This window comes from Fomitopsis serialis (genome assembly GCF_022376445.1).
Source record: "Fomitopsis serialis strain Sig1Antser10 chromosome Unknown B0H18scaffold_96, whole genome shotgun sequence".
Lineage (NCBI taxonomy): Eukaryota > Fungi > Basidiomycota > Agaricomycetes > Polyporales > Fomitopsidaceae > Fomitopsis > Fomitopsis serialis.
In genome coordinates, this window is record NW_025955056.1 from 81,115 (window position 1) to 107,751 (window position 26,637).

The following is a 26,637-nucleotide window of genomic DNA, read 5'->3' on the forward strand; positions in this document are numbered from 1 at the left end:
TACAGGGCATGGAGTACATATTGATAGTCGGCTTCGTCTACCCACGGAGCGCCACCACGCTCAGTTTCTTCAGCAACCCCTTCAAAGTGTTCGTGGCTCGGTTGCAATTGACTTGCAGCCAGTTCTCCATCTCTACCCTAAGTCCTGCGAGCTCGTCGCAAACCGGCAGTTGCCCGTCATCCCGCGCCAGGCAAGGATTGAGCAGAAGGTCGAAAAGTCGCGTCCAGAGGTCGCCCTGCCAGTATCGCTTCATCGGTGTTGCCAGCTTGTATCGATCCTCCGTTCCCGGCACGAGGCTCACGGAGGATGCCTCGATGTACTTGCCATACAGCATGCAGTAGATGATCCCGGCGAGTCCGAAGTAGTCCGTCTGGAACGTCCACGGTCGGCCCTCCCGGATCTCCAGACAGTCCCTCGCGTCTGTCGGCCATTCTGCGAGGTACTGCTGTCCGGCAGGGAAGAGACGTGTGTCGATAGTGCGCCCGAAGTCGATCATCTTGATGCCTTTGTAGCACCAATCACCCTCGCCCGAAGGCTGATATATGCTCGCCAACCCGGAGGGCCCACGGGGCCCATCTTCGAGGCGCAGGAGGCAATTGTCGATCTTGACATCGCCGTGAATGAACCGGCCCGGTGCAGGCCCTCCAGAAGGCGCATGAGCTCGATGGCAAAGAATATGACGAGAAGCTCGTCGAGACAGCCACCCTGCTGGGTCATGCCGTTCTGTGCTGCACGATTGACAACGTCCAAGAGAGTTCCCTGCTTGCGTAGCTCGAGCACGAGGTAACTCTCGTCCCGGAAGGCGTACAGAGCCTGCGGAGTGATAATCGAGTTTCGCAGCGCAGAAGGCAGAGTCCGATGGATGCGCCGCAAGACATGGAACTCCCATAAGTTACGCGGCTTCACCACTTTCAGCGCAACGCGGGATTGCTCCTCCGCGTCGAGATCGACTTCGTCAGCTTCATCTAACTCCTCCTGCTTGTCCAGATCGACGGCTTCGAAAACCGCACCAAACCCGCCTTCGCCGAGTTTATCTACGATGCCGAAACGACGGTCCAGAAGATTGATCTCCAGAGTGGTCAAGTCTTCGGTCATACGACCGGTTGTGTTTCCGCTGTTCGACGTGTTTTCTTCTTCGCAAACTTCTGTATGGCTTCCAGCCGATCGGAATCCTGCTGCCTGAGATCGTGAAGTCGTGATCCTGCGGAAGGAGCGATAGCAGTGTCTTGATATAGGCGGATCGAACGGATTGCAGGGATTTGGGGGCTGGAAGGAGGAGGCAGCAGTCAAGGCGTCCGACAGGCTCAGTGTACCAGTCCTCTCCTCGATATCGGAGAGGGCATTCGCCGCCTCCCTTTGCCGTCCCTCTGCTTCCTCCTCTTCAAGCAGTTCCGCCGCAAGCAGCTCCGCAGCCTCGACAGGATCCTGATGCGTGGGTCGGGCATTGATCGTGTCGTTCGGCGTCGAGCGCATACTCGCAGCATACTCGATGGTCCGCTCAGCATAGGCGTCAGAACATCGAACTTGCCGAACCTTCCGCCAAGTGGGGTGGGGCGAGAGGCAAGTTCCTCCCCGTCGTCAAGCATACTGTCATACTCATCTACCGGTGAAGGCTGATCCAGTTCGTCCTGCACGCCATCGAGTTCTTCGTCATCCTCCTCGTATGAGTCGTCAATGGTTTGCTGCGTATCTTCTTCCACAAGTTCCTCAGGCTCAACGACTGAGGCGCAGTCAACACGCTCGCAACGGTGTACGTTCGCTCAATGGCTGACGAGCGGGTGTGGGTGCTGCTATCTCGTCGGCGCCATCGACGTAAGGTATGATAGTGCTCGACTGTAATGCTGAAGTCGGCTCAGGTGCAGGGATGTTTTCGTTCCGCGTGGGAGGTCGGCTGAACACTTTCCTCGGCTCATTTGTGTCACGGAAAGCCGTGAAGACATTCGGGCTTCTACGGGGGATGCACTCGTCGCCCTCGATGGAGGTTGCTGATCTGGCCCCGTATCCCGACGCGCCACAGGGCGGTCCTTTGGCACTTCGGCGGCGGGGGTAAAGACGGCAGAAAACACGGGTCCAGATTTGAACGCCCCTGGGGTCTTCGTACTTTGCGAAAGCTCATCTTTGGCAGGTTGTGCTGGGGTGGACACATCTTTGACGGAAAGTGCTTTGCGTCCGTGGTTGGGAGTATATGTAGGCAGCTTGCTAGGCGGTCCTCGTCCATGAATGGTATGAACTGTGGCAGCCTTAGACATCATCTCATTGGGATAGAGAGATCATCTCACCGGTGCAGGCGTTGAGCTTTTCTTACTACTTGCATTTTCGTCCACGAACGATCGGGCCGCTATGGATCCAATGAGTCTATGCCGGTCTAAATCGCAAAGCTCTTACCTGGCGTCTTCGCGGGCACGCCCGCGTTCTCATTCGCCCTTGGAGTCTTCACAGGTATCATCGCGTTCTCATTGTTCTTTGGAGTCTTCGTAGCCACCAGCGCGTTCTCGTTGCTGGCTGCGCGGAACTGTGCTTCGAGCGACATTGGTGCGACAGATGCGACTTTGTGCACAGGTGCATGCTTGCTTCCCGCGACTGCACCAAAACGCATCGACTTCTCGGGCGAGTTGTACATCCCAAAGACGTCTGCGAGTGCCTCCTTCGTAGCCAGCGTGACTGTCGGCTCGAAGCCCTTGCGCATTGTTCGCGTCATCCCCGTCCGGCTACTATTCGTGCTCGGTCCGTCCTTGAAGTTCACTCGCACAGCAGCTGCCTCGGGCGGTGGGCCCCATTTCTTGCCTAGGAGCCCCATTGAACGGGCGCGTGCCTCCTGCATGCTGTACTCCGTCCCATCCTCCGTGAAAAGCAGCGAAAGATTGAAGCGCAGCTTCTCCGGGCGCTTGCCAGGAACAGGTGGGGCGAGCATCAAGGCATAGCGTTCACGTTTTTGGTCGGCAGAAGACGTTTGACTTGTGGAGGGTGCTGAAGACGTGGGTTGAGAATCGGCAGAGCTAGATGCAGAGGGAGAGTCAGATGTGTGGTACTTCAGAGGGTTCCGTCGAAGCGCTCGTGTTGATGACGAAGCCCCCTTCCATAGCACGGCATTGGTACTTGCGATGCTTGTTGGAGGCGAGGTTCTGTTCTTGAACTCTTCGTAGCGTCGTTTCAAGGGATCTACCGGACGTGCCCGTCTCTGGACACCTTGCTTGTACACTGCCTCCGCTTCGGCTCGCCTGCCTTTCATCTAAGACCTGTAATATATGCTGACAAGGTTCTACTCACCTCCCAGCACATTCGAGTGCTAGAGCATATTCCCAATATGTTTGTGCATATACCATGCCTATGCCGTTCGCCAGAAGATAGGCGTATACAACGCTCGGATCTTCGACATGATTGGCGTATAGCGACCAGAGCTTGAGGTATCTCAGATCCCCTTTATACGCCGCATCGTCCTTGAATTGTCGTGTCGCCTCCGCGAGGAGTTCTAGCAGCCCGGATTGAGCAAGGTGTTGCTTAGGATAGTTCTCGAGTGTCCATTTGACGAAGTTGTCGTAGGCGGATAGAGGATCCGGATCTTCTTCCAAGGCCGTGCGGATTTGTTCGCGAAATCGTTCTCGTTTCTTGAGTAGGTCGTTTGAGCCATCCATCGCACCTATGTCCTGTATGGGCCGCGTCGATAATATTGATACCTTGTATAATGAAGGACACCGTTAGCAAGTTATAGCGAAGTCAATTCAGTCGATCGACAGCAAAGGGTAAACTGCGAACAGCAAGCGAAGGTGTTTACGAATACCCTGCAGTGCTTCCCGTCGCTTCGTGAGTTAGAACTCGCATCAGGCCCTACTGATAGTCATGCAGGGTTGTATGCAGTTCGTCCGGAGACATGTATAGGGACGGACGCTGACGCATGTCCAGACAAGCACTCGGAGGTAGACACCATGTCATCGCACATCGCGATGGTCCTGCGTGGATTTGGCTCTGGCACTGCTTGAGTGACAGCCTAGTAAACTTACAGTTTCCAGCCTAGGTTCAAGTCCTTCATGGCTCCTGCATTGGTTCCTGCTGTCCGATGCAGTACAGCAGGTACGCCCTTGATATCACTGAGCATAGACCATTGCTCGTGACGTTGGTCCACGGCAGCCAGCATCAGAGCCGGCCAAAGACAGCCTTCAGGGAGCGTAAAGGACTACCAATCTGTGCATCGCTGGACAGACCGTAGATGCAGTTCTCCGAGCAGAGTCGAGCAGAGTCGACTGGCGTTACCGAGATACGTTCGCGATCGCATAGGCACCCATTCGTGTCCGCAAAGACAGGTCCAGAATAAGACTCACAAGTAGAGGTTCGCACGACTTGGCCGCGGATTGTGGCGGCGAGTATGTATGGGCGGCGGGCCGGGGTCGGGGAGGTCGAGGAGGGAACCAAAGTTCGGTTGTCGCGTGTCGCGTGCAACAACGCGTTCATCACGTGGTTCGTGTTTAGCGCCCATTGTACTCAGTCTCAAACTGCCACAAATGCTGATTCACCAGAGGTTGAGCACGAAAATACAGTACGTATACTATCTCGACTTCTACAGCGTTACATAAGTCACTACTTTGAGATTGTACATTACATAGGTATAATGAAAGCTGCAGATACAATACGACCTTTCTGCGGTATACAATCAGTAGCAATAGACATCCGTCATCGAAACCAAGTGCCTCCTAAATTCCCCAGTCAACCGATCTACATGTCCCACTCATCCCAAACTCCAGGTGTGACAGCCGACGTCGCGCGAGGCGTTGTGATCTCCGACGTCTCCACCAGCTCGACGATCTTATCCGTGACAACGCCGCGCTCCGACCGTCCTCGGCATGCAACAAGCACCGTCGGGTCTGTTGGCAGCATTCCTTGATATGCCAGGCGGACGTCCGGGGTCTCAATGACCTGTACGAGCTTGCCCGTCTGCACTGTGCGCACTTCGACGAACTCTGGCGAGAAGAGCAAGATATGGTCGCCTCTGTGTGCGAACGCGGTCGCTTTCGCCTCCCAGCGGAGATACCCCGCTGAGCGGCACGGCACCCCATGCTTGTCGATGTAGCATCCGACATCTGAGAACATGCATGAGAACCGGTGCGACCCACCGACCACGCGCGTTGGACGTACCATCATAAACGACCAATATTTCCTCATTTAGACAGCGCACGAGTCCCAATGGCTTTGCATCTTGACAGCGACTCTTCAGCGCGTATAACGGTGCACTGCTGTCCGCCCCTCCGAACTTCGGAATGACAGCCGGATTCACACTGGATGCACCCGGACTGCGTGGAGATGATGGGTAAGTGGAGCCTCCCCAAACAGGACGAAGACATACTTGGTGGGGTCGACAATCGTGATGCCCCGTTCATGACATACCCCGATGCGAGTGTGTAGCGCCGTGAAGTCATGCGAGTCTTTCGGGATCGGACAGGCTACGGAAGTGCAAGGAACACAATTGAGCATTACACGACATCATCTCCAGAGGATCAAATACCTCGCCAAACGGTCGATAATTTGATGGTGCGCCTGACTGTGTATTTCGTCTCGGCGGGAATGGTGCTTCATCTGAACGCACAACCTCTATAGCATTGAAGAAGACCTGCAGAATCCGCTTTGATGCATACAGGACTATCCAGCGGATCAGTGACAATACTTCCTTGATCCAAAAAAGCTGCACGCACTCATGTGGCGATTCCCGATCTTGGCTGCACGAAAAACAGTACGCCACCGTCATGGCCTGCAATGACCTGCCGGGTCGATTCCAGGTGCTCCGTCGTCGACTGGCCTGCAGCTGCACGTGAGATGAGGTCGAGCGAGTAGGCGTACAGGTAGTGGTCTGAGAGGATCAGCAGCTTGTTGAACTCGGGCAGGGCAACCATGCTTGTCGCATTCGACAATTGAGAACTTTGTGTAGTCTGAACGGAAGGCACATGCCACAACGGACACAAGCAGGTAAGTTTAGGCCAGACCCAGTCCGAGGGTCACATACCGAATTCATTGCGTAGCGCGGCATATACGCCAGAGGCACAGCCGACCACGAGTAAGCTCTTCCCTCCGCTAACTGTCCAAGTCTCGTGTGGTGACACCTTGATAGCAAACAGATTTACGCACTCATTGGAGCCACAGCAGTGATCTTCCTGTCAGGTTCCCGACCTGCGGGACCAACGACTCCGAATACCTGAAGAACCTTTCGTGGACAGTATGTGGGGCAAACCACTACACATCGCCCGCCCGTTCCTTCAGTGCGCAAGAACTCCATGGCTAGAAAGCACTTACCATGTTCGACTCCTGCTGGCCTCCCGCACCGCAAGCGCATCCGTCAGCGCGCAACGCCACCTCTCCCGGACCGTCTCGCTATTCGCGAACAGGGTATACCGCCGGCGAGACTTCTCATACGCATGATAGATCGTGAACGGCCATACGTCGCGGTAGTTGCTCCGGAAGTGGAACAGACTGCCGTCCTCCGCTGCTCCTTTCGTTCTCTGGCGGGTCCGAGAAGAGCCGAGCGCAGATACTCAGAGGGATGGCTGTGATGCAATGTGAGCGGCGCAGAAGAAACTGGGACTAACGTCGGAGTACTTACGCGGGAGACTACAGATCGCTTGGTAACTCCGCCGGGACGGCTCTCCGGCTTCAGAAGCAGCACTGCGATGGGACAAACTTGAGTGGGACGTCACGCCACGAAGCACGCCTGCTTACGGTAGTTGTCGAGGAGGGCAACGTGCAGATCGATCCATCTGTACGTGGCACCTCGAGCTGGCTCATCTTCTCATTCCACCTTCTCCCGAGCGGACCGGAATACACCAGCGTCCGCTTCTCGTCATACAGGTCGAGTCCTGCCACCCCAATCAGCACCTCCAAGCGCACATACAACGCCGAAGGGCAGCGCCACGCACCAAGATCTCGCCCTTCTGGTAGGACAGGCTCTCGCAAGCTCCCAGAACTTGACCTTGTCCTCTGCCGCGGCGATGCCGGGCTGGGTGCTCTTCACGAACGTCTTTAGGATCTCCAGAATGATCGGAGCGTCTCCTGGTCGGGGTGGTCTGGCGCCGTGTGTCCTTCGCGTTGTCGAGCAGGAGGCATAGACGCGGGAGGCGCGTCACCGGCCGCGAGAGGAAAGTGATGAGGTCGCGTTTTCGAACACGTGGGTCCTGCATGCACTGCTGATGAAGTACTGATACCGCGAGTTGCGCTTCAGCTCCGTGCGGTGCCGCGCTCCGGCCAAGGATAATGTTTGATATATTCCTCGTACGGCGACATGAACTGTAGGACATCTGAGAACATATTCAGTTGCGTGAAATGACAAGCTGAGAGGTGGCGTACGATTCATGACAATCTCCGCCACGCTATCAATCAACGGATGAAACTCGCGCTGCTTCTGGAAGAGACTCCCGAGCATCCGCTGGTGCTGGTCGTGGATCTCGTCGAGGTTGTAGAAGACTTCTTTCACGAAGCCCTGCAAGCGGTGTTGCGGTACCGGCGACGTATTCACCAGCGGTTCCACGAAGACCTACAGCGATGATCCGTCAGGTGCTGTCCGGGTCTGAGACAGGTGAACGAAGGACCTCCTTGACTAACAAGAGATCGTTGACATAATCTCTCTCGGACTTGATGATCTCGAACATAATCGACTGCCGTGTCACTCCCGCTTGTCGAGCACCTCGCGCGCTTCAGGCGGAACGAGCTTGTACCATTCCTGGTCGTTCTCGGGCAGCTCTCCCGCCTGAAAGCGCCGGAGGCCTTCCTCTGATGCGAGACTAGCGCGATCGGCGCATTAATGAAACATCTGCACGGGGTGTGCGGAAAAGACCTACGTCAGACCGGAGAGCTCCTCAGAAAGTTCCGTCGGCGTAAACTGGCACAATGCAAGACATGTGAAGGCGAATACGCGATGACGGGATAGACACACCTCCGGGCTGCTCGTCGAAGACGTCGACACGAACGACGGCGGTCTTGACGAACGATGAATGGGGCTCACCGTCAGCTCACTCCGCGTCGCTCGGTGCGCAAGAGACGGCGGGCCAGGGCGAAGCGAGGCGCGCTGGGATGAAGACCGGTAGAGTTGGGGCTCGGGAAACCTGATACGGTTCGCATCCTGTTCGACGTAACTCGAAGGGCGACTGGTGGGACGAGACGGGGCATCCAGGCTGATCCTAGGGGCGAGCGGGGAGAGTTGAGAGGAGGAGTAGCCGCCATAGCCGGAATCGGTGTAATAACTAGAAGTGGAGGGGTCATGAGACGATGATGGCAGAAGATATGCTGACCAGGCAGAGGAGGGAGATGGGTTGGTTGGAGGGGCAGCTCCTGAGGGGATAGCAACGTGGGGGTGTGGTCTGCGTGCCATGGATCATCGCCGGCACGTCTGGGTGTAGAGTTCGAGGTCGTAGCAGTTATACTGGTACACAGCATCAACTGCGATGGGCGGTGCGATTGCTGGCTCGTATACGCGTGCTGCTATCGTCACGAGACTCAGCAGAGCAGAAATAGAGGTGCAAGCTGCACAGCAACTCACGAAAATGGGCTCCAGCTCCAGGGACCAGGACTCCCTCAAGCTCCTCGGTGCATATAACCAAAGTCACAAGGAGAGCTGCCTCTCTTTAGCAAGTGACGCGGTGCACGTGCCGTCCATGCATACGCGACGCGACGCGTCACTTCATCGGATTCGGGATTGCCTGCAAAATCACCGGCAGAAAGACTGCAGGAAGGTGCCATGAAGGAGCATAAGAACGAATGCGTCGTGCAGGAAAGTAGTCTGCCTCGTGCATGGGAAGGCTGGTAATGTAGCTTCTTGGCCGTGAACTAGCCATCGGCTTTTACCGAGGTACTCGGTATGTCTAATGTCTATCACAATCTAAGATGTACGTCGTCTCGAATACTTCCGCAAATCTCAATTCACGACGTTCGATTCTGACCCAAACCCTTCTCACCACAGCCTGAATTTTCTGGGTCTGACTCGGAGTCGCCCTTTCGTCGCTGCAACGTTCGCGCTGTCAAGCAGTTCCGAGTCAGCGCCAGTAACGGTATTGACATTGCAGCACTATTCTCCATCATGGATCCTGTCCACTGGTCTCGTACCCACCCGATGGGAGGATGTCGTACCCTATCCGCGTTAGTGAGGTGTGCGGTGATAGGGTGTGACATCCTCCCATCGGATGGGTACGAGACCACTGTCCACAGTTATTCATTGCTTCAGACACAGCCTAAACTGCGATCGCCGACAGGTTTGTCATATCCCTATCTTATCACAGTACCACATAACGTAGGGTAGGGTATGATACGAAGTACTAAGCACGGCGACAAGCGTCGCCTGTATCTCTTCTTCACCAGTCGTTATTCGGTAACCAAGTGAATGGCAAAGATACACCTGTTCTGAATCCATATCACACGAACAAAAATGATGCGACGAAAGGTCATTGAGCGTGGTCATTCGGATCATAAGCGTTTCTGGTTTGTACTATACAAACGAAACCTCTCGAACCCGAAAGCTATGCTCAGAGGCCTATCGCGAGTGAGCCAGGAAAGGGGCGGTGGACGTGGAGAGTAGACAACAGGTATCAAACCGATGCATGTATGTATGAGGGGCAAGTTCAGACAGACACAAAGGCAAAAGAGTTCTGCTTCTCGACAGGTATTACAAACAGCTGGCAGGTGTGTAAAAAGGGCGAATACTGTATGAAGCCGCAAGCGTGAGGTATCACGACGACAGGCGAACGCAACACAAGACAAATACGGAATTCGGTTCAAGGAAACCAGAGTTCGGGACGGGAACGAGCCCCTTTTGCCGCACCCTCAAACGCTTAAGCGAGGAGGGCAATGGCACCGACGCCGACGACACCAGCAGCGAGAGCGTTGACAGCGTTCGCCAGAGCGCCAGAGGTGGTCGAGGTCGCGGAAGCGGCACCCGAGGAAGTGCTGCAAATTGACGAGGATTGTTAGTAGGCTGATACGAACCGCGTGGACATGTCAACATACCCGGAGGCAGAGGTCGCCGAAGAGCGACCAGAGCTGGCAGAGCTAGCGCCCGAGGAGGCGGACGAGCCGGCTGACGAAGAAGCAGCTGTAGCGGACGAGCTAGAGGCGGAAGTGGAAGACGAGGCACCTGCTGCTGAGCTAGAAGAGCCGCTGGCGGCAGAGCTAGAGCCAGAAGAGGTCAAGCAGCTGCTGTCTGCGGGTATTGTGTCACTTCATGTTGCGTGTACAAAACAGCGCTACTTACCACCGGCCGCGACGATGAAACCACCGGACTGAGCGGTCGTGCCCGTGCTGTCCTTGAGGGTGAGGACAAGATCAGTACCGGAGGTGATGTTAGTCGTCCAGGTGAACGGAGAGCTCTGGAGGGGACCGTAACTCTGCTGAGCGTCACCATTGGGGTTCGACTGGAGGTTGAAGCTGTACACTGTGAACAAAATTGCTCGCTGATAGGGGGGCTGTCGACATACCTCAAGAAGAATGGAGCTGAGCCAATGTTAGCCGGCTCGAGACATGGCACAGGACAGAAACGACATACCAGTACCACCCGTGAAGGTGATAGCCGTCGGCTCGCACTCAACAACGTTTCCCCTGCACGCAGCACAGGTCAGGAAGAGGCCAACGGATAGACGCTCGTCGAGCAAACGCTTACGGGAGTGTTGACAGTGAGGCCAGAGGCACTGGCAACGAGGGCAGCGGCGGTGAAGAGGATGGCGGACTTCATCTTTGCTGTTGGGATCGCGGAAACACAGACGACGGGACGGGGAGTGCTTGTGGGAAGGGGAAGAACGAACCGGCGAATGATGCATGGCAGACGGCGTCTTATAAGCCCGGAGAAAACCGGCGTCACCTGTTTGGTCCGCGAGCGCCGAGGCACCTCCGCGCTCGGCGGCAACACTCGCTGGCTGCTCCCATCATCGTCTCGGTCCTTCTCGTCGGCGCACCCTCCTCCTCGGCCGTTGCGCACGCCAGCCTTCCCAGCACGCTGGTCCCCTCCCCCCTACCCCCTAAAGTTATTTTTTCTCTTTTTTCTGTCGGGCCGTCTGCTACACGGTTTCACGGTGGTTCCATTGTCATCAACGCTATGATTCATCAATGACCGCGGCCCGGTCGTGTCACGTCTTCTGTGCAACAACCGAGCCCATGCACGAAACTAGCCAAGAGATCCGCGTCTCGTTGGGCCCATCTCCGTCCCACAATTCACATGGAATACGCACCGCACATACGTCAGTGTAGATAGACGAGTCGTCATGGATAGGAGTATCGTCCGTGCATTGCTGACTAGCGACCTGGACTGTTCACGGAAGACTTTCATCTCGGGAACTGGTATCTCGTCTGTCAGTCAAAACGGAGACCGAGACGGAGATCTGTCTTCCAGATGTTTCGGCCAAGTGACCAAGACAGAATGTCCTGTCCTGCCTAGACTCTTGGATGCTTGGGTGGACACCCCGCTTCGTGTGGATTCTCCCCGAAGGGGAGAACGTTGAGTAGCGCGGTATGCGTCGATGGCCTAAGTAGTCGCTAGAGACAAGGGCCCGGAGTGAACTGACGTGTTGGCATCCGACGCCCGTAGACCATGCTGCACTCATGTGCACTACAACCAGACGCGTGCCCATCGGTCAAGAATAACTCGAGCAGTTAGTGGCTGCGTATGACGTTCAGTTGTGTGCACGCCTATTCCTCGCGCAGGACGCAATGAGCGTGCGAGCGATGAGGATACTTCAAGAACGCGGGCGAATAGAGTTGTGCTGCCTGCGAGCGCTCGGAGGCCGTCTGGTCTGACGCTGCATGTCGTGCGTGAGTCGCCACGCTGCTGACGGTCGGACCGGGTGCTTGCAGCGAGCTTGAGCTCGGATGAGAAGCAGTAGGGAATCTCAGCAGATGTGACATTGTGTATGGCTACATTAATAATGATATTCGTACCTGTCCAGAAATACAGCTGTAGCGTTTTGCGTTCTCTGCTCGTATTGCGTATCCCATCATTCAGTCGTGAAGACCAGACAGACACCGTCGTCCCCAGCGCTGACGACCACACCACCTTCAAGCCCGAGAGCCGCACCAAGAATAGGACCGTGGTGGCCCTTGTGTGCACGGACGAGTGTGCCCGTTCGCGCGTCCCACGTCCGCAGTGTCTTGTCAGCAGAGCCAGACACGACCAGGTGTCCCTTCGGCGCAGGCAAAGGCAACAGACTCGTCACCGCGTCCTAGAGAGCGCAAATCCACGTCAGAACCATACAGACGGGTTAGGACCACGCCCGGCGGCGAGAACACGCCGACGGCGCGAAACTGCACCCACAACTCACCTCGTGCTCGAGCGTCGCCCGCAAGCGCATCGTGCCCAGATCCCAGATACACGCCTTGCCGTCCGTCGCGCCCGTCACCACAACGCCTCCCGCGCTCTGTGTCGCCGCGCCGGGCGTGAGCTCGACGAACGTGACCGCCTCGACGCTCTCGTCCTCCTTGTGCCCGCCGAGCGCGCTGACGACCTCGCCCCTACTCAGACTGACGACGCGCACGCTGCCCGTTGCGCCCCCGACGACGGCGAGCGTCGACGCGGGGTTCACCGCGAGCGAGGTGATCCCGCCCATGTCGAACCGCGCGTCGGTCGCGGTGAGCTTGAAGACGGGCGTGGGTGAGCGCGGATCCCAGAAGATGAGCGTGCCTTCCGCGTCCGCGGTGATGATCCGCTTCCCGTCGGGCGTGAAGTCCCCACATTGGACGGGCGCGGTGTGTCCCGCGAGGACTTGCATTGTGTTACCGGAGGGAAGCTGCCAGAGCCAGACTGTTGAGTCGTTTGATCCGGCCAGTAGGACGTTTCCTTTTGGATGCCAGCGTAACCACTGTAATGAACAGAATGCGTGAGTGAACATTGCGATGGACAGGATGTTGGCTGTGTACCATGACTTCGTCGGGACCTTGGAGCTCCGTCAGAAACTCCCACAGCTTCCAGTTCTCCTTGCCCACTCTCCGCCAAATGCGGACCTTGCCGTCCATCCCACCCGTCGAGATCAGCTCTCCATCAGAGCTGAACGCCGTGCTCGTCACGCTGTCCGTATGGCCCGTCAGCTTCACGATCTCGTCCCCGGTGGTGTAGTCCCAGATATATCCGAGGTCGTCCTCCCCGCCCGATGCGGCGATGGGTGCGACGGGATGTGTGGAGACTGCGAAGACGGACTTGCGGTGCGTCGGGAAGTGTTGTATGGAGTTGTCCTCGTAGACGATCTCTTCGTCTGACTGGGGTCCGCCCTCGCCGCCCATCATCTCCCCCTCGGCGTCGTCTTCATCCATGAGGTCGTCGCCATCATCGGCGACCTCGATGTAGACATCGTTCGGGTCGATAAACTCCTCCTCCTCGCCCTCCTCGATCTGTTCGTTTTCAACGTGGTCTTGCTCCATTAATACTCGGTCTGCGTAGTATTTGTAAGTTGTGCGTATAGGGAAGCTATCAGGCGGGATGCGGACCTCTGGTGCACGGGCCCTTTTGAGGAGGAGGTGCGAGGGACGCGTAAGCGATGAGTAAGAGACGGTCGTCGGTTCCGGCGGTGCGCAGACTGAATCAGCAAGGGCAGCTGACTGTACCGTACCGCGCGCAGGCGTTGTACGAGATCTGTCAGAGATTTTGTGATCGTAAGATGATCGCGCGCAAGTGAGACACGCCCACGTGAGCTCTACCGCGTCTGTGGCACCTATTATTTTCGACGCCTTCGAGCAAGCGATGTCGCAAGGACGCTGAGGGCGAGAACACTGACTCAAAGCCGGGGCTATTGCCGTTGAATCTCATGGAACTTTGCTGCACTGAATACCGGTGACAGTGAATCGTCGGTGACGTATCGGCCATTCAGTCAATATCATCATGGCGAAAACAGGTATCAAGACCGAATGCCAAGCAGACAAACCTGTCTTGATGATTGTCACTGTGACGAGCGGCCACGAAATGGTCATCTCAGAAAGACATGTATATAATGGAGCTCGACTGACTGACGCGTTCCCAAGTCTTGGTTCTCGTGCTACTTGTAGCTGATGAGGTCTGCTGTACAGACTGCGCAAGCAGTGTCTCAACGAAACCCAGTTCTTTATTCCGACCAGCCCCAAGAACATGAGAAATTACGCATGGAGCGAATGGTCGTACGCGACAAACTCAAAAGATCCCCTACAGCCATCACGTGCATTCATGAAGCGCGTCGGTCGCCCGACCCGTTACCGGCCGTCGAGTACGTATTCTGCAGTGAGCACCAGCTCCCCGTCCCCCTCATCATCCTGCGCTACCAAGCACATTGAGTTGCTTGCGGCACCAACCATGCAGCACCCAGCATGAACTATGTCGCTCACATTAAACCCACGAAATCTGTACCTCGCAAAACATACCGTCCTTCGAGTTACCGGTCCATGACGTCTGCGCCAACGCTCGCCCGCCTCCCGGTCCCCGACCTTCACCAAACGCTGCAGAAATACGTGCAGTCCCTGGATCCGCTTATCCTTGAGGATGAGGCTCGGGGCGGCCTGAGGTTCTCCGAAGCTCGCCGTATCCGCGAGACGTGGGCGGAGGACTTCGAGCATGGAATCGGGAAAGTATGCCAGGAACGTCTGCTAGGTTAGTGTTAGCATGATGTTTGCAGAGCGGTGTCCGACCTAAGGGTGCGCGTACTAAGCCCTTGACAGGGCCTCACCCACCAACTGGCTCGACGACAACTTCTGGGTGAAGAAGGCGTACCACGAATGGCGGGCTCCCCTCATCGTCAACTCAAATTGGTGGCTGGCCTTTCATAACGACCCAATCATACCGCATGACGTTATCCTGGGCCGTCGTCCTGCTCTCGGAGCTGTCGGCGTCACTGACTGGCAGGTGCGAAGGGGTGCTTGGCTGGTCCGCCGTACATTGGAGTGGAAGGCTCGTTTAGAAAGGTATGTTATCAACCCTTAGTCGTCGTGGACGTGCGGAATAATACCCTCATTTTGCCTTGTAAGACCGGATGTCCACATAGGGATAACCAGAGCGGGTGAGTCTAACTAATGCTCGCTGCATGTCCACCTCTGATATCCTCTAGGCATATGGCTCCGAGATGTCGCAGCGAAGATGTTTAACGTCTCTCGCCTTCCTCACGCGAATAGTGATACTTGTCAACCTTCCCTTTACCTACCGACCCTGACGCCCGCAAAGTCGTCGTCTTGCTTCATGACTGGTTCTACGCCATCGAGGTACTTGACGAGGACAAACGTATGCTCCAGCCCGCAGAAATCGAACGACGCCTGCTGGCTGTCGTCGCAGACGCCGACGGGCGGTTGAAGCGTGGCGAGGTGGCCCCTGCTGTGGGCGTACTCACAGCAGACGACCGGGATCGCTGGGCAGAGGTGAGCAGCGAATTTATGATCACCGCTACTTGCTAACCTACAGAACGCAGAACTTGAGCCATCTCCTCTCCCTGTCGCCTACGAATCATGCCGTGCTTCGTACCATCAATCACTCCCTCTTCGCACTCAGTCTCGACCATTTCACTTACGTACTTCCGTCTGCTGCCTCTCTCCAACCAGGCTCTCCTCTTCCCGAACCGAACACCGTCCCCGAGGTCACCGCGCACTTGCACAACATCCGCTCCGGACCGACGCCGCGCCCAGGGCACAATCGGTGGTATGACAAGGCGTACACGCTCGTCGTCGAGTCGAACACGCGTGCAGGCGCGATCGGCGAGCACTCGCCTGCCGACGCGCTCGTCCCGAGCATCTGCGCGGAGTTCGCCGTCGTGGAGGGCATCGACGAGGACGCGTTCCCGCCGCTGCTGCCCGAGGGGCGCATCCCGAGCGCGAGGTCGGTCGAGGGCTGGGAGCGCCTGGATTGGGTAGTGGATGAGAGGATTAGGAGGGAGTGCGGCGAGGCGGAGCGGAGGGTGAAGACTGTTGTTGAGGACTCGGACGATGGGTTCCTGTGGTTTGTGGACTACGGTGCGGAGTGGATCAAGAATGAAGGTGCATCTACGTCGCACATTGGCTTGTGCCATGTCAGGAGCTCATCTTTCGTGTAGCCCGTCTGTCGCCCGACGCATACATCCAGATGGCGATGCAGCTCGCATGGTACCGGATGCACGGCCGCTTCACCGCGACGTACGAGACCGCGTTGACGCGTCTCTTCAAGAACGGCCGGACGGAGACGATCCGCACGCTCACCACCGACAGCCGCGCGTTCGTCCTCGCCATGGGCGATCCCAAAAGCACAGTACGTATCGTCGTTCCTTGCCCGCGATCCTCAGCCGCCTCACATCTGTGCCAGCCGCAGGCGCGACGATCGCTGCTGCGCTGTGCGGTGCAGACGCATACGAACCTGACGCGCCATGCCGCAACCGGTCGCGGTATCGACCGGCATTTGCTCGGGCTACGGCTGATGCTCGATGGGTCTGCGCGCGAACGGCATGACTTGTTCGACGACGAGCTCTTCGCGCTCAGTCAGACGTGGAAGCTGAGTACGAGTGGACTGAGCGAGGGTCATCAGTTCCGTGGCACGGGGTATGATTTCCGGTATGATACTGTGGTTGATCGTTGATGCTCATCACGTCCTCCAGTTTCGGCGCCGCATATCCTGATGGCTACGGAATCAACTGTGAGTCCGTGTCTCGTATGTCGAAGCTCGCTGTGTCTCATGCCTGTATAGATCTTGCTGCTCCTAGCATGGTCAAGTTTGGCATCGAGTCGAAGTTCTCCTCACCACTTACATCCACAGCGGGGTTCAAAGCAGCCATTGGTGAGGCAATGACAGACATGAGATACATTTGTCTCGAGGCCAATTCACATCTGTAGTAGCATTGGTATGATACAAGCATATGGGCAATTCCACTCAAGCAGTACAATTGACTATCAACTAGCCAGGCTGGTCTTATACAAGGGCTGCATGCTACATGCTACTCAGCCTGTTCTGGCTCATCCCACTGCCATGCCCCTTTCCAGCTTTCTTCACCCCAAGCTACAGCCATCTGGCCCACTAGAGTGTTGGCAGCTGTGCCCATCACAAAGTTCCAAGTGGTGCAGATGAACATGCCCTTCTTGCAGCGGCTCAGCATGACATTGGTTCTCCTGAGGTCAGTGAGGAAGCCAAGCTCCCTTGTCCTGACAAGAGAGATGATGATGTAGTCCTCTTCATTGCCTATTGAGAGTATCAGCTAAGATTTTATATAATCAAGTAAATTACTAGCCTTGGAAGGAGTCCACATTGAAGCACTTGTCTTGCCAGGCCAAGCCCATTGCCTTCATGTCCTCTTCAATGAGACTGCGCTGGGCATCATAAGGAGTGATGATCCTATATTCTTTGCCCTCCTCCTGCATCTTGGCTGCAATCTTCAGGACTGCTTGCCTCTCAGGAGCATTCTGCATACAGTATATCAGCATATATACATAATCATGTGAGAAGGTTCAGTACCATCCAACTAGTGCCATTCCTTTTTTCCTCACCACCTTCAACATCAACAAAGTAGCTCTCTGGAATCTTGACAGGGTGAAGAGGGTTAGATGCCAGCTGAGCATCATAAACAGCCTCAGAGATGAAGTCCCCAATGTGGGGTGGCATTCTGTCTGAACATACAATGAGATCTGTATCATAACATCAAAATTCAACTTACATTGAATTTCCAGCATGAGGGCATCTGAGCGCAAATGAGGGATCTCAAAGATACTCTTGAGCTCCTCATTTTCATCCTGCCCAAATGGTGGCACTAGAAATGTGCTCAGGTCAACCTCAAACATTTTAGACCTCATATCAACTTACATTGTTTATCATCACCTATGAAACACATTTTGCGAATAGAAGAGAATTGCTGAAGAGCAGGGATGTAGTCATTGATGGAGATTTGGCTAGCTTCATCCACAACCAAGGTAGTCAATGGACACAAGGCAGTGAAACCTTTGATGCGAGGATTGGAAAGCATGGAGAGTGTACAGAGGATGACAGGGCAGCCCTTGAGGAGCTTGCCAGCATTTTTGAAGTTAGAAGAGCTGATGATGTTCTTGTTCACTGCTGTATAGAGATGTTCATGCCTATATAGAAAGGTTAGAATTACATGGCTTGAGGAATCATGAGAAATGCATCAAATACCATCCAAGGTGAAAGTCTGCAGAGACAAGGAGCTTCCAGTCCAGGAACCCAATCTTAGCCAGCTTCTCAGCAATGTTTTTGACAGCCACATTGGTCTGAGCAACCAGCCAGATGCCCCTTCTACCACCAGCTATTGCAGAGCATACAAAGGCTGCAATGACAGATGTCTTGCCAGTCCCAGGAGGGCCCTGAATCACTGTGACTCTAGTGGGATTGGTGTTTGAGAGCATGTCATGAACAGCTCTGTACTGAGAGTCATTGAGTGGTAGAGTGGCAGTGATATCAGGGACCTCCTCAGAGGACTCAAAGCTCTCAGGCCAGCTGAAGTCATCTCCAGGGCACCAGATGTACTTCTGAAAAGGGTTCTCAAAGAGGTTGACCTGGCCCTGCAGAGCTCCAAGGACATATAATGCCTTCTGTTGCTCTGCATTGGTAGCCCTGTCTGCACCTATAGAGGTGATAGACATTACTGTCTTTCCCTCAAGGCTTGTCTCAGCCTTGAGCTCAGCAGCACGACCCAAGACTCTGTCAGCTGTCTGCCCATGGATCTGGTATGTGGCCCCATGCTCATCACGAACAGTGACTTGAACCTCCTGTAGAATATTCAGAGTTTATATGACAGCCGTGGTAATGGAGGTGACTCTCAATGAACTCACGGATGATTTCTGGATCCGAGTCTGATATCGGTCAGACCTGACTTTGAGTTTCTTTTGATTGGCAGACGGCGCGCTGAACTCGTTGGCGGACGTGGCCGGCCGCTGCGACGCAAGTCGCTGATCAGCCCGCGCGATCTGGGCGATCTGGGCGAGCTCCTGGATGTGTGACGGTCGTGATCGCAGGTGAGTACATGATCGGTATCTCGTCTTGATTACTCACCGAATCGCTCTTGTCCTTTGTGTTAACCCGCTTGACACTGTTGTATCGCTCCTCGATGTCAGGGATGGCCGGAAGGAAGCTGGCCAGCCAGGCTTTGAGGGCGAGAGGCGTCTGTCGAGCAGGTGTCGGGTCCCAGATCTTCTCTCGGAACGCCGCCTTGATGTTGTCTTCGTAGATGGGCCACTGGTCGCCGACCGCGAACTGGACCGCCTCAAGAGGCGAGATGATGCACTCCTGGCTTCCCGGACAGATGCCCTCGATGCTGATCCCGTTAACGATGCGCAAGCCATGGTCGAGGAAGAGGGATAAGGCGAGCTGGCCAATGTTGAAGGCGTATAGCATGCAGTCCGAGTTACAGAGGACTTTGGTGAGTAGCAGCGCGCGCCCTCGGTGCAACGTGTCCCCCTTGCTCTTCTGTAGCTGGATGACGAGGATGCGCGACTCGGTCGCGATGGCGATGGCGAGGAGCTGGTCGGATGGGCTGTATGCAGGCGCGATACCGATACGGATGGGGTTCGGGTGGGTTGGCGCGCTCGTCAAGAACTCGTCGAGGATCTCGTCCGTGAGCTTGGACTCAAGCAGTGTATGCAGTTTGATAGGCGGTTGGTGTTTGTCAACGAGGTTCTGCAGGATCGTACGCGTTTGCGGAGGGGGAGCCATGGTGGTGAGAGTCAACCTGGGTGGCGGGTCGCAGAACCGCGCGCAGTGGCCTCTTCACTCTCGACAACGTGCCAGAACGGAAGGGCCGCTGCGGCGTTGGTCAAAGCGCGGACAACAATCGGACAATAGCATTCATAGATGGTATCTTTCAATGAATAGAAGCAAGATAACGAGCGACTAAGGCAACGAGGTCAAGACGTGCACCCCGTTAGAACTTCCCCTGCAACGTGTCCCGCCACGAAACCCATCCGTCCGCCCATTCCTTCGCGAGTTGGCCCACGAGCGACGACTTGGCCTTCTCCATGAAAGCCCTGCTCGTGCAGATGACCATGCCGCGCTTGCAGCGCGAGAGCATGACGTTCGTCCGCCGTAAGTTGGTGAGGAAGCCGATCTTGTCCGAACGAACGACGGAGATGAGGATGTAGTCATCTTCGTTGCCTGGCGAAGCGACGATATGTCAACCTGGCGTCCTTTGAGCACAGTCTGATTCTCACCTTGGAACGAGTCGACATTGAAGCATTTGTTCTCCCAGGGAAGTTTCGCGTCTTTCAGCTTTCGCTCCAGGACGTTCCGTTGTGCGTCGTAGGGAGTAATGACGCGAAATTTCTTGCCTTCTGCGTCGTACTTCCTCGCAACAACGACGATGGCATTGGCCTCTATGTCATTCTACGGCACAACCTCGTCAACACACACCATCAGGAAGAGTGAAGACGGTGCTTACGATCCAACTGTTGCCAGACCTTTCCTCCCTCCCTTCGCTTACGTCGATGAATTTACACGAGCGACGAGACGTTACAGAGTGAATTGTTTTGAGACGGCTGTCGTATACGTGCTTCGAGATAAACATGCCAATCGGTGTCGGCATTCGGTCTGCGAACCGGCCGGTTGAAGTCAGTCGCACACGAGCAAACCAGTGAAGTAGCGTACACTGTGTGTCGAGGAAAAGGGCATCCTGTCGCAGATGCTGCATTTCGAAGATGCTAGGCAATTCACCCAGGTCATCTTGACCGAATGGTGCAACTAACATTCGCTCACGACGTGAGTCTCTGCTTGACGCTTTGAACTGCAAACTCACGTTGCTTGTCGTCTCCGATAAAGACTAGTTTCTTGATGGTGCGATTGAAGCGGCCCAGGAGCGGCAGGTAGTCACCGAGCTCTATCTGACTGGCTTCATCAACTATCACCGTTTCGACAGGCACCAGGCGAGTGTAGCCTGCCGGCACCATATGCGGATGTGAGAACATGCTGAGAGTGCACAGAATGACCTTGGAATCCAGGACGAGGCGTTCAGTTATAGTGATATCCGGTTTGAACCTTTCCGAGCGTATGACATTCCTCTCAATCTTCGTGTAAAGGTGCTCGTGCCTTTGGAGCAGATCATGAGCTGTAGCACCAATTGCTGAAAGCGAACTACACTCACCAGTCGAAATGGAAGTCTTTCGAAACCAAGATTTTGAAGTCGAAGAAATCGACACCGGCGAGTTTCTCCGCAATGTTCTTCACGGCGACGTTCGATTGCGCTACCAACCAGATGCCGCTGTCCTTCTTCGCGCTCTTCGCGCGCTTCATTAATTCGAGGACTGACGCAGCTATGACCGTCGTCTTGCCTGTGCCGGGGGGTCCGTGCACCAAGCACACCCGATCACTTGCTTGCTCGCATATTATACGGTGCACTGCTGCGGCCTGCGAGTCGTTGAGACGTTTGCCGGCGAGATGGAGTTCTCCAGTTGTCGATAACTCGAGTCTCCGCGCGTGCTTGGGGCGCTCGAAGATCCTACAGACGATGTCGTGTTCGAAGAACAGAAGTTTCTGCTGCAACACTTCCAATACGACCGCCTCGCGCTCCTTCTCAGCAGCCGTCGGGTCTTGTCTGCCTACTGTCACGATGCTAACGATCTTAGCGGTTGGCGCGACGGACTTGTTGACTGTGATCTTGGCGATTTTTCCTTCGACACGATCGACGTGCCCTCGGGCGGTCTTCGCAGGGCTGTCTTTTGCCCCATACTGCACCTGCAGAAACTACAAGTGCGTCAGAACATGAAGATGCCGTCGCGAAAGATCCCCGAGCTTCGAGTACCTGGGTCTCAGAAGTTCTCATGCGTGTCTTGAATCGTGTCTGCCTGACTTGCAAATGGCCGTCCTTCTGCCTGAAGCTGGTACGGACATCGTTCTTCGTTCTTGTCGGCTTAAGGACGTGCAGGCGCCACGCTATGCGAGTGACATTTGCAAGTCGTTTCAGGTCCTAGAAAAAGCCCAGGGAGTTAGACATACTGGAGAAGCATGAAGGCGAAACCTACATGTACAGGGATCACAGTTGTGTTGACCAGAGCGACGCTCTGAAGGGGGCTTGTCCACTGAGGCAGTGACCCAACCTGGCGCGCCGCCCACGCCCTCAAGGCAAGGTTCTGGACGCCACGCGCCTCGTAGGCTCTACCTATGAAGTTATCGGTGACGGCTGCTTTGTACACCGCCCCTGTACCGCCCAACAACGACAAAAGTGTGTCTAGTGACTGGCGGTCTTCATTCTGCGCGGACTGCAGGTCCACAGCCCTGATAACCGTCAGCTCGAAATCATAATACAGCGCTAGCGCCAGCTTATGCATGTCGAAAGCGAGCTTGCGGTGCTCCGCGCTGTGTAGGAGCATGGTCTGCAGAATATCGCGACCTCTCGGAAGCTGGTGAGGATTCGCCCTTGCGGCTTTGCGTTTCTTCGCCTTGGAGGACGACACAGAGCCAGTCATGCGAACACATAGTACGTGTGTTGGGGTCGCGAAGGCGATATGCGTCAATATGCCTTTAGAGCCCTGAGTACACGATAGGCCCAAGACATCGTCAGAGTGATCAAACAGCGCGTCGAGAGGAAAGTCGACGAGGTCGGACTCGTCAACTTCCATCACGAGCACCTCAGGGTGAGGGGCCCTAAGGAGTGTTTGGTCGAGAGTCCAGCTGCGGCGCACCATGATGTGGGGGATGGTACACGTCGTCCAACTGGGCGGCAACCCTTATACGAGCCATCGATACCAAACGTGCACCGCAGTTGTTGAGATAGCTTTCGCGTGGATGCGTATGAAGACCCTGGGATATGTGCCTCAAGGCGGAAAACCTTATGTGTACTATCAGCGGTGTCGCTTCTGAAGATGCCGCGTCAGGTAGTGTTGACGAGACCTTTCTCGGACCAAGGAAAACGATCGTGGAAGGACCGTCGGACGAGCATCGCGTTGGCTGATTTGGACGCACCGGGCTTCCCAACAGGCATGGCGGTTGCTACTGGTAAAAGCGATTTCTGGCGTCGTGGTTCTACATCAAACCTTGAAGTCTCTGGATCCACCATAAATTAATCCTCGTGTGCAGGTAGAATTGTGATAAGGGTGGACAGTCGAAGCTGTACACACTAGTATCTTGCAGCGATGAGCGTTCGGTGAGAGGTCGGGCGCTCCGTCGCCACAACTGTCACGAGCACCTGTCTGTCCGCATCCTCAGCGCGGCCATTAATATTGCCAGTTCCGAGACACATCAAATGTACTGCTCAAAACACTAAATGTACATTCTATCAGTGTACCAACAGTGAAAAGCCCTGCCCAAATTCAGTGAACTAGACAGCGACTTTGTGACATCCCCGCGCGCCGATAGAAATCACAACATTGGATATACCGTTAATATGCTGTGAAAAACCCGTCATCGCACAGCTCATAGTGTACCGTATTTGAGTGCTCGGACTAGCTGACGATCACAGATCTATAGCCTGAGGATGCATACCCCCGACTCGGAGACTGAGCCGATAAGATCAGTTCAGAGAGCCTGCCGCTGCGCTGCAACATGAAGCGACACTCGCTACTGCAGTGATTCGAAATCACGGTAACTTCGATGTATGCGCTACGACTTCAGACTGTTTGCTCCGCGCTATGTGTATCTCAGCAATGATGCGGCGACGACGAGAGGATATGCATATGTACGTTCTTTTTGTGGGTTTCCGCTATCACATGAAGACCGACACGGAAAATCAGAGCGGACAGACACACCTGACTGGACTTGATGTGATGTAGGTCGAGGCAAACGAGGAATGTTGACGCAAGGTAACGAACGGAGTCCGAGACATGAGCCATGGTGGATGAGAGTCAACCTGGGTGACGGGTTACAGCACCGCGCGTGGCCTCTACAGTCTCGACAACGTGCCAGAACGGAAGGACCGCTGCGGCGGTGGTCAAAGCGCAGACAACGATCGGACAATGACATTCATAGATGGTGTCTTGAAATGAGCGACTAAGGCAAACGAGGTCAAAAGGTGCACCCCGTTAGAACCTCCCCTGCAACGCATCCCGCCACGAAATCCATCCGTCCGCCCATTCCTTCGCGAGTTGGCCCACGAGCGACGACTTGGCCTTCTCCATGAAAGCCCTGCTCGTGCAGATGACCATGCCGCGCTTGCAGCGCGAGAGCATGACGTTCGTCCGCCGTAAGTTGGTGAGGAAGCCGATCTTGTCCGAACGAACGACGGAGATGAGGATGTAGTCGTCTTCGTTGCCTAGCGAAGCGACGATGTGTCAACCTGGCGTCCTAAGAGCACAGTCTGATTCTCACCTTGGAACGAGTCGACATTGAAGCATTTGTTCTCCCAGGGAAGATTCGCGGCCTTCAGCTTTCGCTCCAGGACGTTGCGTTGTGCGTCGTAAGGAGTGATCACGCGGTATGTCTTTCCTTCCGCGTGGAACTTTCTCGCAACAACGACGATGGCAGTGGCCTCTGCGTCATTCTGCAGTGCAAATGTGTCAGCGTAATGCCGTCCAAACAGTGAATATGCCAAGGTGGCGCTTACGGTCCAACTGTTACTGGATTTTGTCTCCTTCCCATGACTAACGTCAATGAGAATACAGGAGCGTCGATCCATTTCGTCGTGGCTCGTCTTGAGATTATTGCCGTACACATGCCTGGAGATGAACTCGCCGATCGGTATCGGCATTCGGTCTGTGAACAGATCATGAGTCGCACACCAGGTAAACTAGCAAAGGAACGTACATTGCGTGTCGAGGAAAATGGCATCTTGCCGCAGATGCTGCATCTCGAAGATGCTAGATAGCTCACCCAAGTCATCTTGCCCAAATGGCGCCACTGGGTCCCACTTATAGCATTAATCCCCACTCGATGCGTGAAGCTTTGAACCTGCGGACTCACGCTGTTTGTCGTCTCCGATGAAGACCAGTTTCTCGAGGCTGTGACTGAAGCGGCCCAGCAGGGGCAGATAGTCGCCGAGCTCGATTTGACTGGCTTCGTCGACGATCACAGTTTCGACAGGAACAAGGCGAGTGAAGCCTGCCGTGATCACGCGCGGCGCCGAAAGCATACTGAGCGTACATAAGACAACTTTCGATCCTAGCAGCAACCTCTCGGTGCCTACGATGTCTTCAGAGAATTCATCCGAGCGTATGACGTTGTGTTCAATCTGCTCGTACAGGTGCTCGTGCCTTTGCGGAGGGATACTGTAAGCTGCCGCGGCGACGGCCAAAGCGACTGTTTAAACTCACCATTCGAAATGGAAATCCTTCGAGACTAAGACCTTGAAGTCAAGAAAATCGACGCGCGCGAGCTTCTCCGCGATATTCTTCACGGCGACGTTCGATTGTGCAACCAACCAGATACCACGATTCTTCTTCGGAAGGTTCATCAACTCGATGACGGATGCAGCTATGACGGTCGTTTTGCCTGTGCCAGGAGGTCCATGCACCAAGCAAACCTGATCGTCCGGGCTCGCCGACATGATTCGGTTGACTGCTGCAGCCTGCGTGTCGTTAAGACGTCGACCTTCGAGATAGACTTCTGCCTGTGAACGGTTGGAGGGTTTGTGTCTCCGCGCACGCTTGGAAGGGGGACGCTCGAAGATCTTGCGGACGATGTTTTGTTCGAAGAACGAAAGCTTTCGCTGCAACACTTCCAACACAATCGCCTCGCGCATCTTCTCAGCAGCTGTCGGGTCTTCCCGTCCGACTGTCACGACACCGAAGATCTTGGCGGTCGACGCGACCGACGCGTTCAGCGTGATACTGGCAGACTTCCCCGAGACACGAATGGCGCGCCCCTCGGCGGTCTTTACGGAACTGTTCTTCGTCCCATACTGCACCTGTAAAACCTGGAACACGTTCGTCGGCGGATGTACTAGTAGAGGCATGTACACAAAGGGTCAATGAGTACCTGGTTCCGAGATGTCCTCATGCGTGTCTTGAATCGTGTCTGCTGGAGGTGCAGTTGGTCGTTCTTCTGGCTAAAGTCCGCACGGACGTCGTTCTTCACCCTCGTCGGCTTGAGAGCGTATAGCTGCCACGCTATACGGGTGAACTTCGCGAGCCACTTCATATGCTGGCGCAAAGTCAGACAAACACACATATGAAGAGCACGCAGGTTGCACTTACATCCGTGGGGATCGCCGTCGTATTGATTAAAGCAGCACTCTGAAGCTGGCTGGTCGACTGAGGCAGTGACCCAGTCTGGCACGCCGCCCACGCCCGTAAGGCGAGGTTGTGAACACTACGAGCCTCGAAGGCTTTACCCAAGAAGGCATCTGCAATGGCCTCCTTGTTCACATTCTGCTCGCCACCCAACAACTTCACAAGCATGGATAGCGACTGCCGATCGTCAGGCCGCATGGACTTCAAGTCCACACCCTTGACAAGCGTCAGCTTGAAATCGTAGTACAGAGCTAGCGCTAGCCTGTGCATGTCAAATGCAAGCTTGCGGTGCTCAGCACCGTGGAGGAGCATCTTCAGGAGGACTGCGCGGCCTGGAGGAGGCTGCTGAGAACTCGCCCTTGCTGATTTGCGGTTCTTCGCCTTGAAAGTCGATGTTGAACTAGGCATGCGGATACACAGTACACGCGTTGGGGTTGCGAAAGCGATGTGCGTCAATATGCCTTTGAAGCCCTGAGTGCACGCTACCCCCAAGACGTCTTCAGAGGGATCAAACAGCGCGCCGAGCGAAAAATCGACGAGATCAGACTCGTCGACTTCCATCACGAGCACCTCGGGGTGAGAGGCCCTGAGGAGCGTTTGGTGGAGAGTCCAGTTGCGGCG

The 26,637-nt window shown here is 55.3% G+C and overlaps 8 protein-coding genes across 8 annotated transcripts; 1 reads left to right on the forward strand and 7 right to left on the reverse strand.

Annotated features, from left to right (window-relative positions):
• Window positions 1-37: 37 nt before the first annotated feature.
• B0H18DRAFT_1200301 (Mad3/BUB1 homology region 1-domain-containing protein) lies at window positions 38-3,674 on the reverse strand (the record flags this gene model as incomplete). The annotated part of the gene is made up of 9 exons (XM_048036114.1): window positions 3,268-3,674; window positions 2,386-3,218; window positions 1,953-2,230; window positions 1,755-1,908; window positions 1,518-1,720; window positions 1,247-1,497; window positions 1,144-1,179; window positions 627-1,114; window positions 38-576 (listed from the first exon to the last, which is right to left on the reverse strand). Exons 1-9 carry the CDS (start codon window positions 3,630-3,632, stop codon window positions 38-40), a joined length of 3,147 nt encoding a protein of 1,048 aa, XP_047888600.1. The 5' UTR covers window positions 3,633-3,674.
• Window positions 3,675-4,476: 802 nt separating this feature from the next.
• B0H18DRAFT_1033224 (CNH domain-containing protein) lies at window positions 4,477-8,566 on the reverse strand. The gene is made up of 21 exons (XM_048030164.1): window positions 8,513-8,566; window positions 7,910-8,454; window positions 7,815-7,855; window positions 7,661-7,757; window positions 7,566-7,631; window positions 7,324-7,510; window positions 7,088-7,174; window positions 6,893-7,029; window positions 6,779-6,855; window positions 6,700-6,737; window positions 6,560-6,645; window positions 6,332-6,482; window positions 6,277-6,296; window positions 6,154-6,216; window positions 6,112-6,133; window positions 5,986-6,061; window positions 5,712-5,904; window positions 5,467-5,656; window positions 5,336-5,432; window positions 5,128-5,282; window positions 4,477-5,072 (listed from the first exon to the last, which is right to left on the reverse strand). The coding sequence occupies exons 2-21, from the start codon at window positions 8,342-8,344 to the stop codon at window positions 4,708-4,710; spliced, it is 2,583 nt and encodes an 860-aa protein (XP_047888601.1). The 5' UTR covers window positions 8,345-8,454; window positions 8,513-8,566; the 3' UTR covers window positions 4,477-4,707.
• Window positions 8,567-9,797: 1,231 nt separating this feature from the next.
• B0H18DRAFT_883330 (uncharacterized protein) lies at window positions 9,798-10,693 on the reverse strand (the record flags this gene model as incomplete). The annotated part of the gene is made up of 5 exons (XM_048040966.1): window positions 9,798-9,912; window positions 9,973-10,165; window positions 10,217-10,396; window positions 10,490-10,538; window positions 10,601-10,693. The coding sequence occupies 5 exons, from the start codon at window positions 10,691-10,693 to the stop codon at window positions 9,798-9,800; spliced, it is 630 nt and encodes a 209-aa protein (XP_047888602.1).
• A 1,078-nt stretch (window positions 10,694-11,771) lies between these two features.
• On the reverse strand, window positions 11,772-13,703 carry B0H18DRAFT_913179 (ribosome biogenesis protein Sqt1). The gene is made up of 5 exons (XM_048041571.1): window positions 13,629-13,703; window positions 13,432-13,567; window positions 12,868-13,376; window positions 12,273-12,809; window positions 11,772-12,173 (listed from the first exon to the last, which is right to left on the reverse strand). Exons 3-5 carry the CDS (start codon window positions 13,363-13,365, stop codon window positions 11,949-11,951), a joined length of 1,260 nt encoding a protein of 419 aa, XP_047888603.1. The 5' UTR covers window positions 13,366-13,376; window positions 13,432-13,567; window positions 13,629-13,703; the 3' UTR covers window positions 11,772-11,948.
• Window positions 13,704-14,355: 652 nt separating this feature from the next.
• Window positions 14,356-16,755, forward strand: B0H18DRAFT_1123363 (acyltransferase ChoActase/COT/CPT; the record flags this gene model as incomplete). Its single annotated transcript, XM_048034680.1, has 10 exons — window positions 14,356-14,560; window positions 14,619-14,871; window positions 14,935-14,966; window positions 15,015-15,077; window positions 15,128-15,318; window positions 15,369-15,930; window positions 15,987-16,177; window positions 16,232-16,464; window positions 16,521-16,558; window positions 16,610-16,755. The coding sequence occupies 10 exons, from the start codon at window positions 14,356-14,358 to the stop codon at window positions 16,753-16,755; spliced, it is 1,914 nt and encodes a 637-aa protein (XP_047888604.1).
• Window positions 16,756-17,136: 381 nt separating this feature from the next.
• B0H18DRAFT_686928 (P-loop containing nucleoside triphosphate hydrolase protein) lies at window positions 17,137-19,700 on the reverse strand. Its single transcript, XM_048039180.1, has 7 exons — window positions 18,920-19,700; window positions 18,700-18,855; window positions 18,044-18,636; window positions 17,717-17,985; window positions 17,571-17,663; window positions 17,372-17,523; window positions 17,137-17,319 (listed from the first exon to the last, which is right to left on the reverse strand). Exons 1-7 carry the CDS (start codon window positions 19,577-19,579, stop codon window positions 17,143-17,145), a joined length of 2,100 nt encoding a protein of 699 aa, XP_047888605.1. The 5' UTR covers window positions 19,580-19,700; the 3' UTR covers window positions 17,137-17,142.
• Window positions 19,701-22,044: 2,344 nt separating this feature from the next.
• On the reverse strand, window positions 22,045-22,447 carry B0H18DRAFT_1033254 (uncharacterized protein). Its single transcript, XM_048030165.1, has one exon. The coding sequence runs from the start codon at window positions 22,328-22,330 to the stop codon at window positions 22,175-22,177; it is 156 nt and encodes a 51-aa protein (XP_047888606.1). The 5' UTR covers window positions 22,331-22,447; the 3' UTR covers window positions 22,045-22,174.
• Window positions 22,448-23,956: 1,509 nt separating this feature from the next.
• On the reverse strand, window positions 23,957-26,216 carry B0H18DRAFT_687054 (P-loop containing nucleoside triphosphate hydrolase protein). Its single transcript, XM_048039181.1, has 6 exons — window positions 25,981-26,216; window positions 25,099-25,927; window positions 24,749-25,038; window positions 24,593-24,685; window positions 24,393-24,541; window positions 23,957-24,329 (listed from the first exon to the last, which is right to left on the reverse strand). Exons 2-6 carry the CDS (start codon window positions 25,737-25,739, stop codon window positions 24,102-24,104), a joined length of 1,401 nt encoding a protein of 466 aa, XP_047888607.1. The 5' UTR covers window positions 25,740-25,927; window positions 25,981-26,216; the 3' UTR covers window positions 23,957-24,101.
• Window positions 26,217-26,637: the final 421 nt, after the last annotated feature.

What these genes read in the sequence shown, in the direction of transcription:
- B0H18DRAFT_1033224 (XM_048030164.1), bottom strand. Translation starts at nt 8,344, where the DNA reads ATGGCACGCAGACCACACCCCCACGTTGCTATCCCCTCAGGAGCTGCC. An exon ending in TGCCCTCCTCGACAACTACC is followed by an intron (nt 6,646 to 6,699) that starts GTAAGCAGGCGT and finishes GTCCCATCGCAG; the next exon opens with TGCTGCTTCTGAAGCCGGAG. An exon ending in ACGATTGTCGACCCCACCAA is followed by an intron (nt 5,283 to 5,335) that starts GTATGTCTTCGT and finishes ATCTCCACGCAG; the next exon opens with TCCGGGTGCATCCAGTGTGA.
- B0H18DRAFT_913179 (XM_048041571.1), bottom strand. Translation starts at nt 13,365, where the DNA reads ATGGAGCAAGACCACGTTGAAAACGAACAGATCGAGGAGGGCGAGGAG. An exon ending in AAGGTCCCGACGAAGTCATG is followed by an intron (nt 12,810 to 12,867) that starts GTACACAGCCAA and finishes TGTTCATTACAG; the next exon opens with TGGTTACGCTGGCATCCAAA. An exon ending in GGGCGACGCTCGAGCACGAG is followed by an intron (nt 12,174 to 12,272) that starts GTGAGTTGTGGG and finishes TGCGCTCTCTAG; the next exon opens with GACGCGGTGACGAGTCTGTT.
- B0H18DRAFT_686928 (XM_048039180.1), bottom strand. Translation starts at nt 19,579, where the DNA reads ATGGCTCCCCCTCCGCAAACGCGTACGATCCTGCAGAACCTCGTTGAC. An exon ending in CATAGGTGATGATAAACAAT is followed by an intron (nt 17,664 to 17,716) that starts GTAAGTTGATAT and finishes GCACATTTCTAG; the next exon opens with TGCCACCATTTGGGCAGGAT. An exon ending in CCTCATGCTGGAAATTCAAT is followed by an intron (nt 17,524 to 17,570) that starts GTAAGTTGAATT and finishes TTGTATGTTCAG; the next exon opens with ACAGAATGCCACCCCACATT.
- B0H18DRAFT_1033254 (XM_048030165.1), bottom strand. Translation starts at nt 22,330, where the DNA reads ATGTGTTCGCATGACTGGCTCTGTGTCGTCCTCCAAGGCGAAGAAACG.
- B0H18DRAFT_687054 (XM_048039181.1), bottom strand. Translation starts at nt 25,739, where the DNA reads ATGCCTCTACTAGTACATCCGCCGACGAACGTGTTCCAGGTTTTACAG. An exon ending in AAGGATTTCCATTTCGAATG is followed by an intron (nt 25,039 to 25,098) that starts GTGAGTTTAAAC and finishes CCCTCCGCAAAG; the next exon opens with GCACGAGCACCTGTACGAGC. An exon ending in CATTTTCCTCGACACGCAAT is followed by an intron (nt 24,542 to 24,592) that starts GTACGTTCCTTT and finishes ATCTGTTCACAG; the next exon opens with ACCGAATGCCGATACCGATC.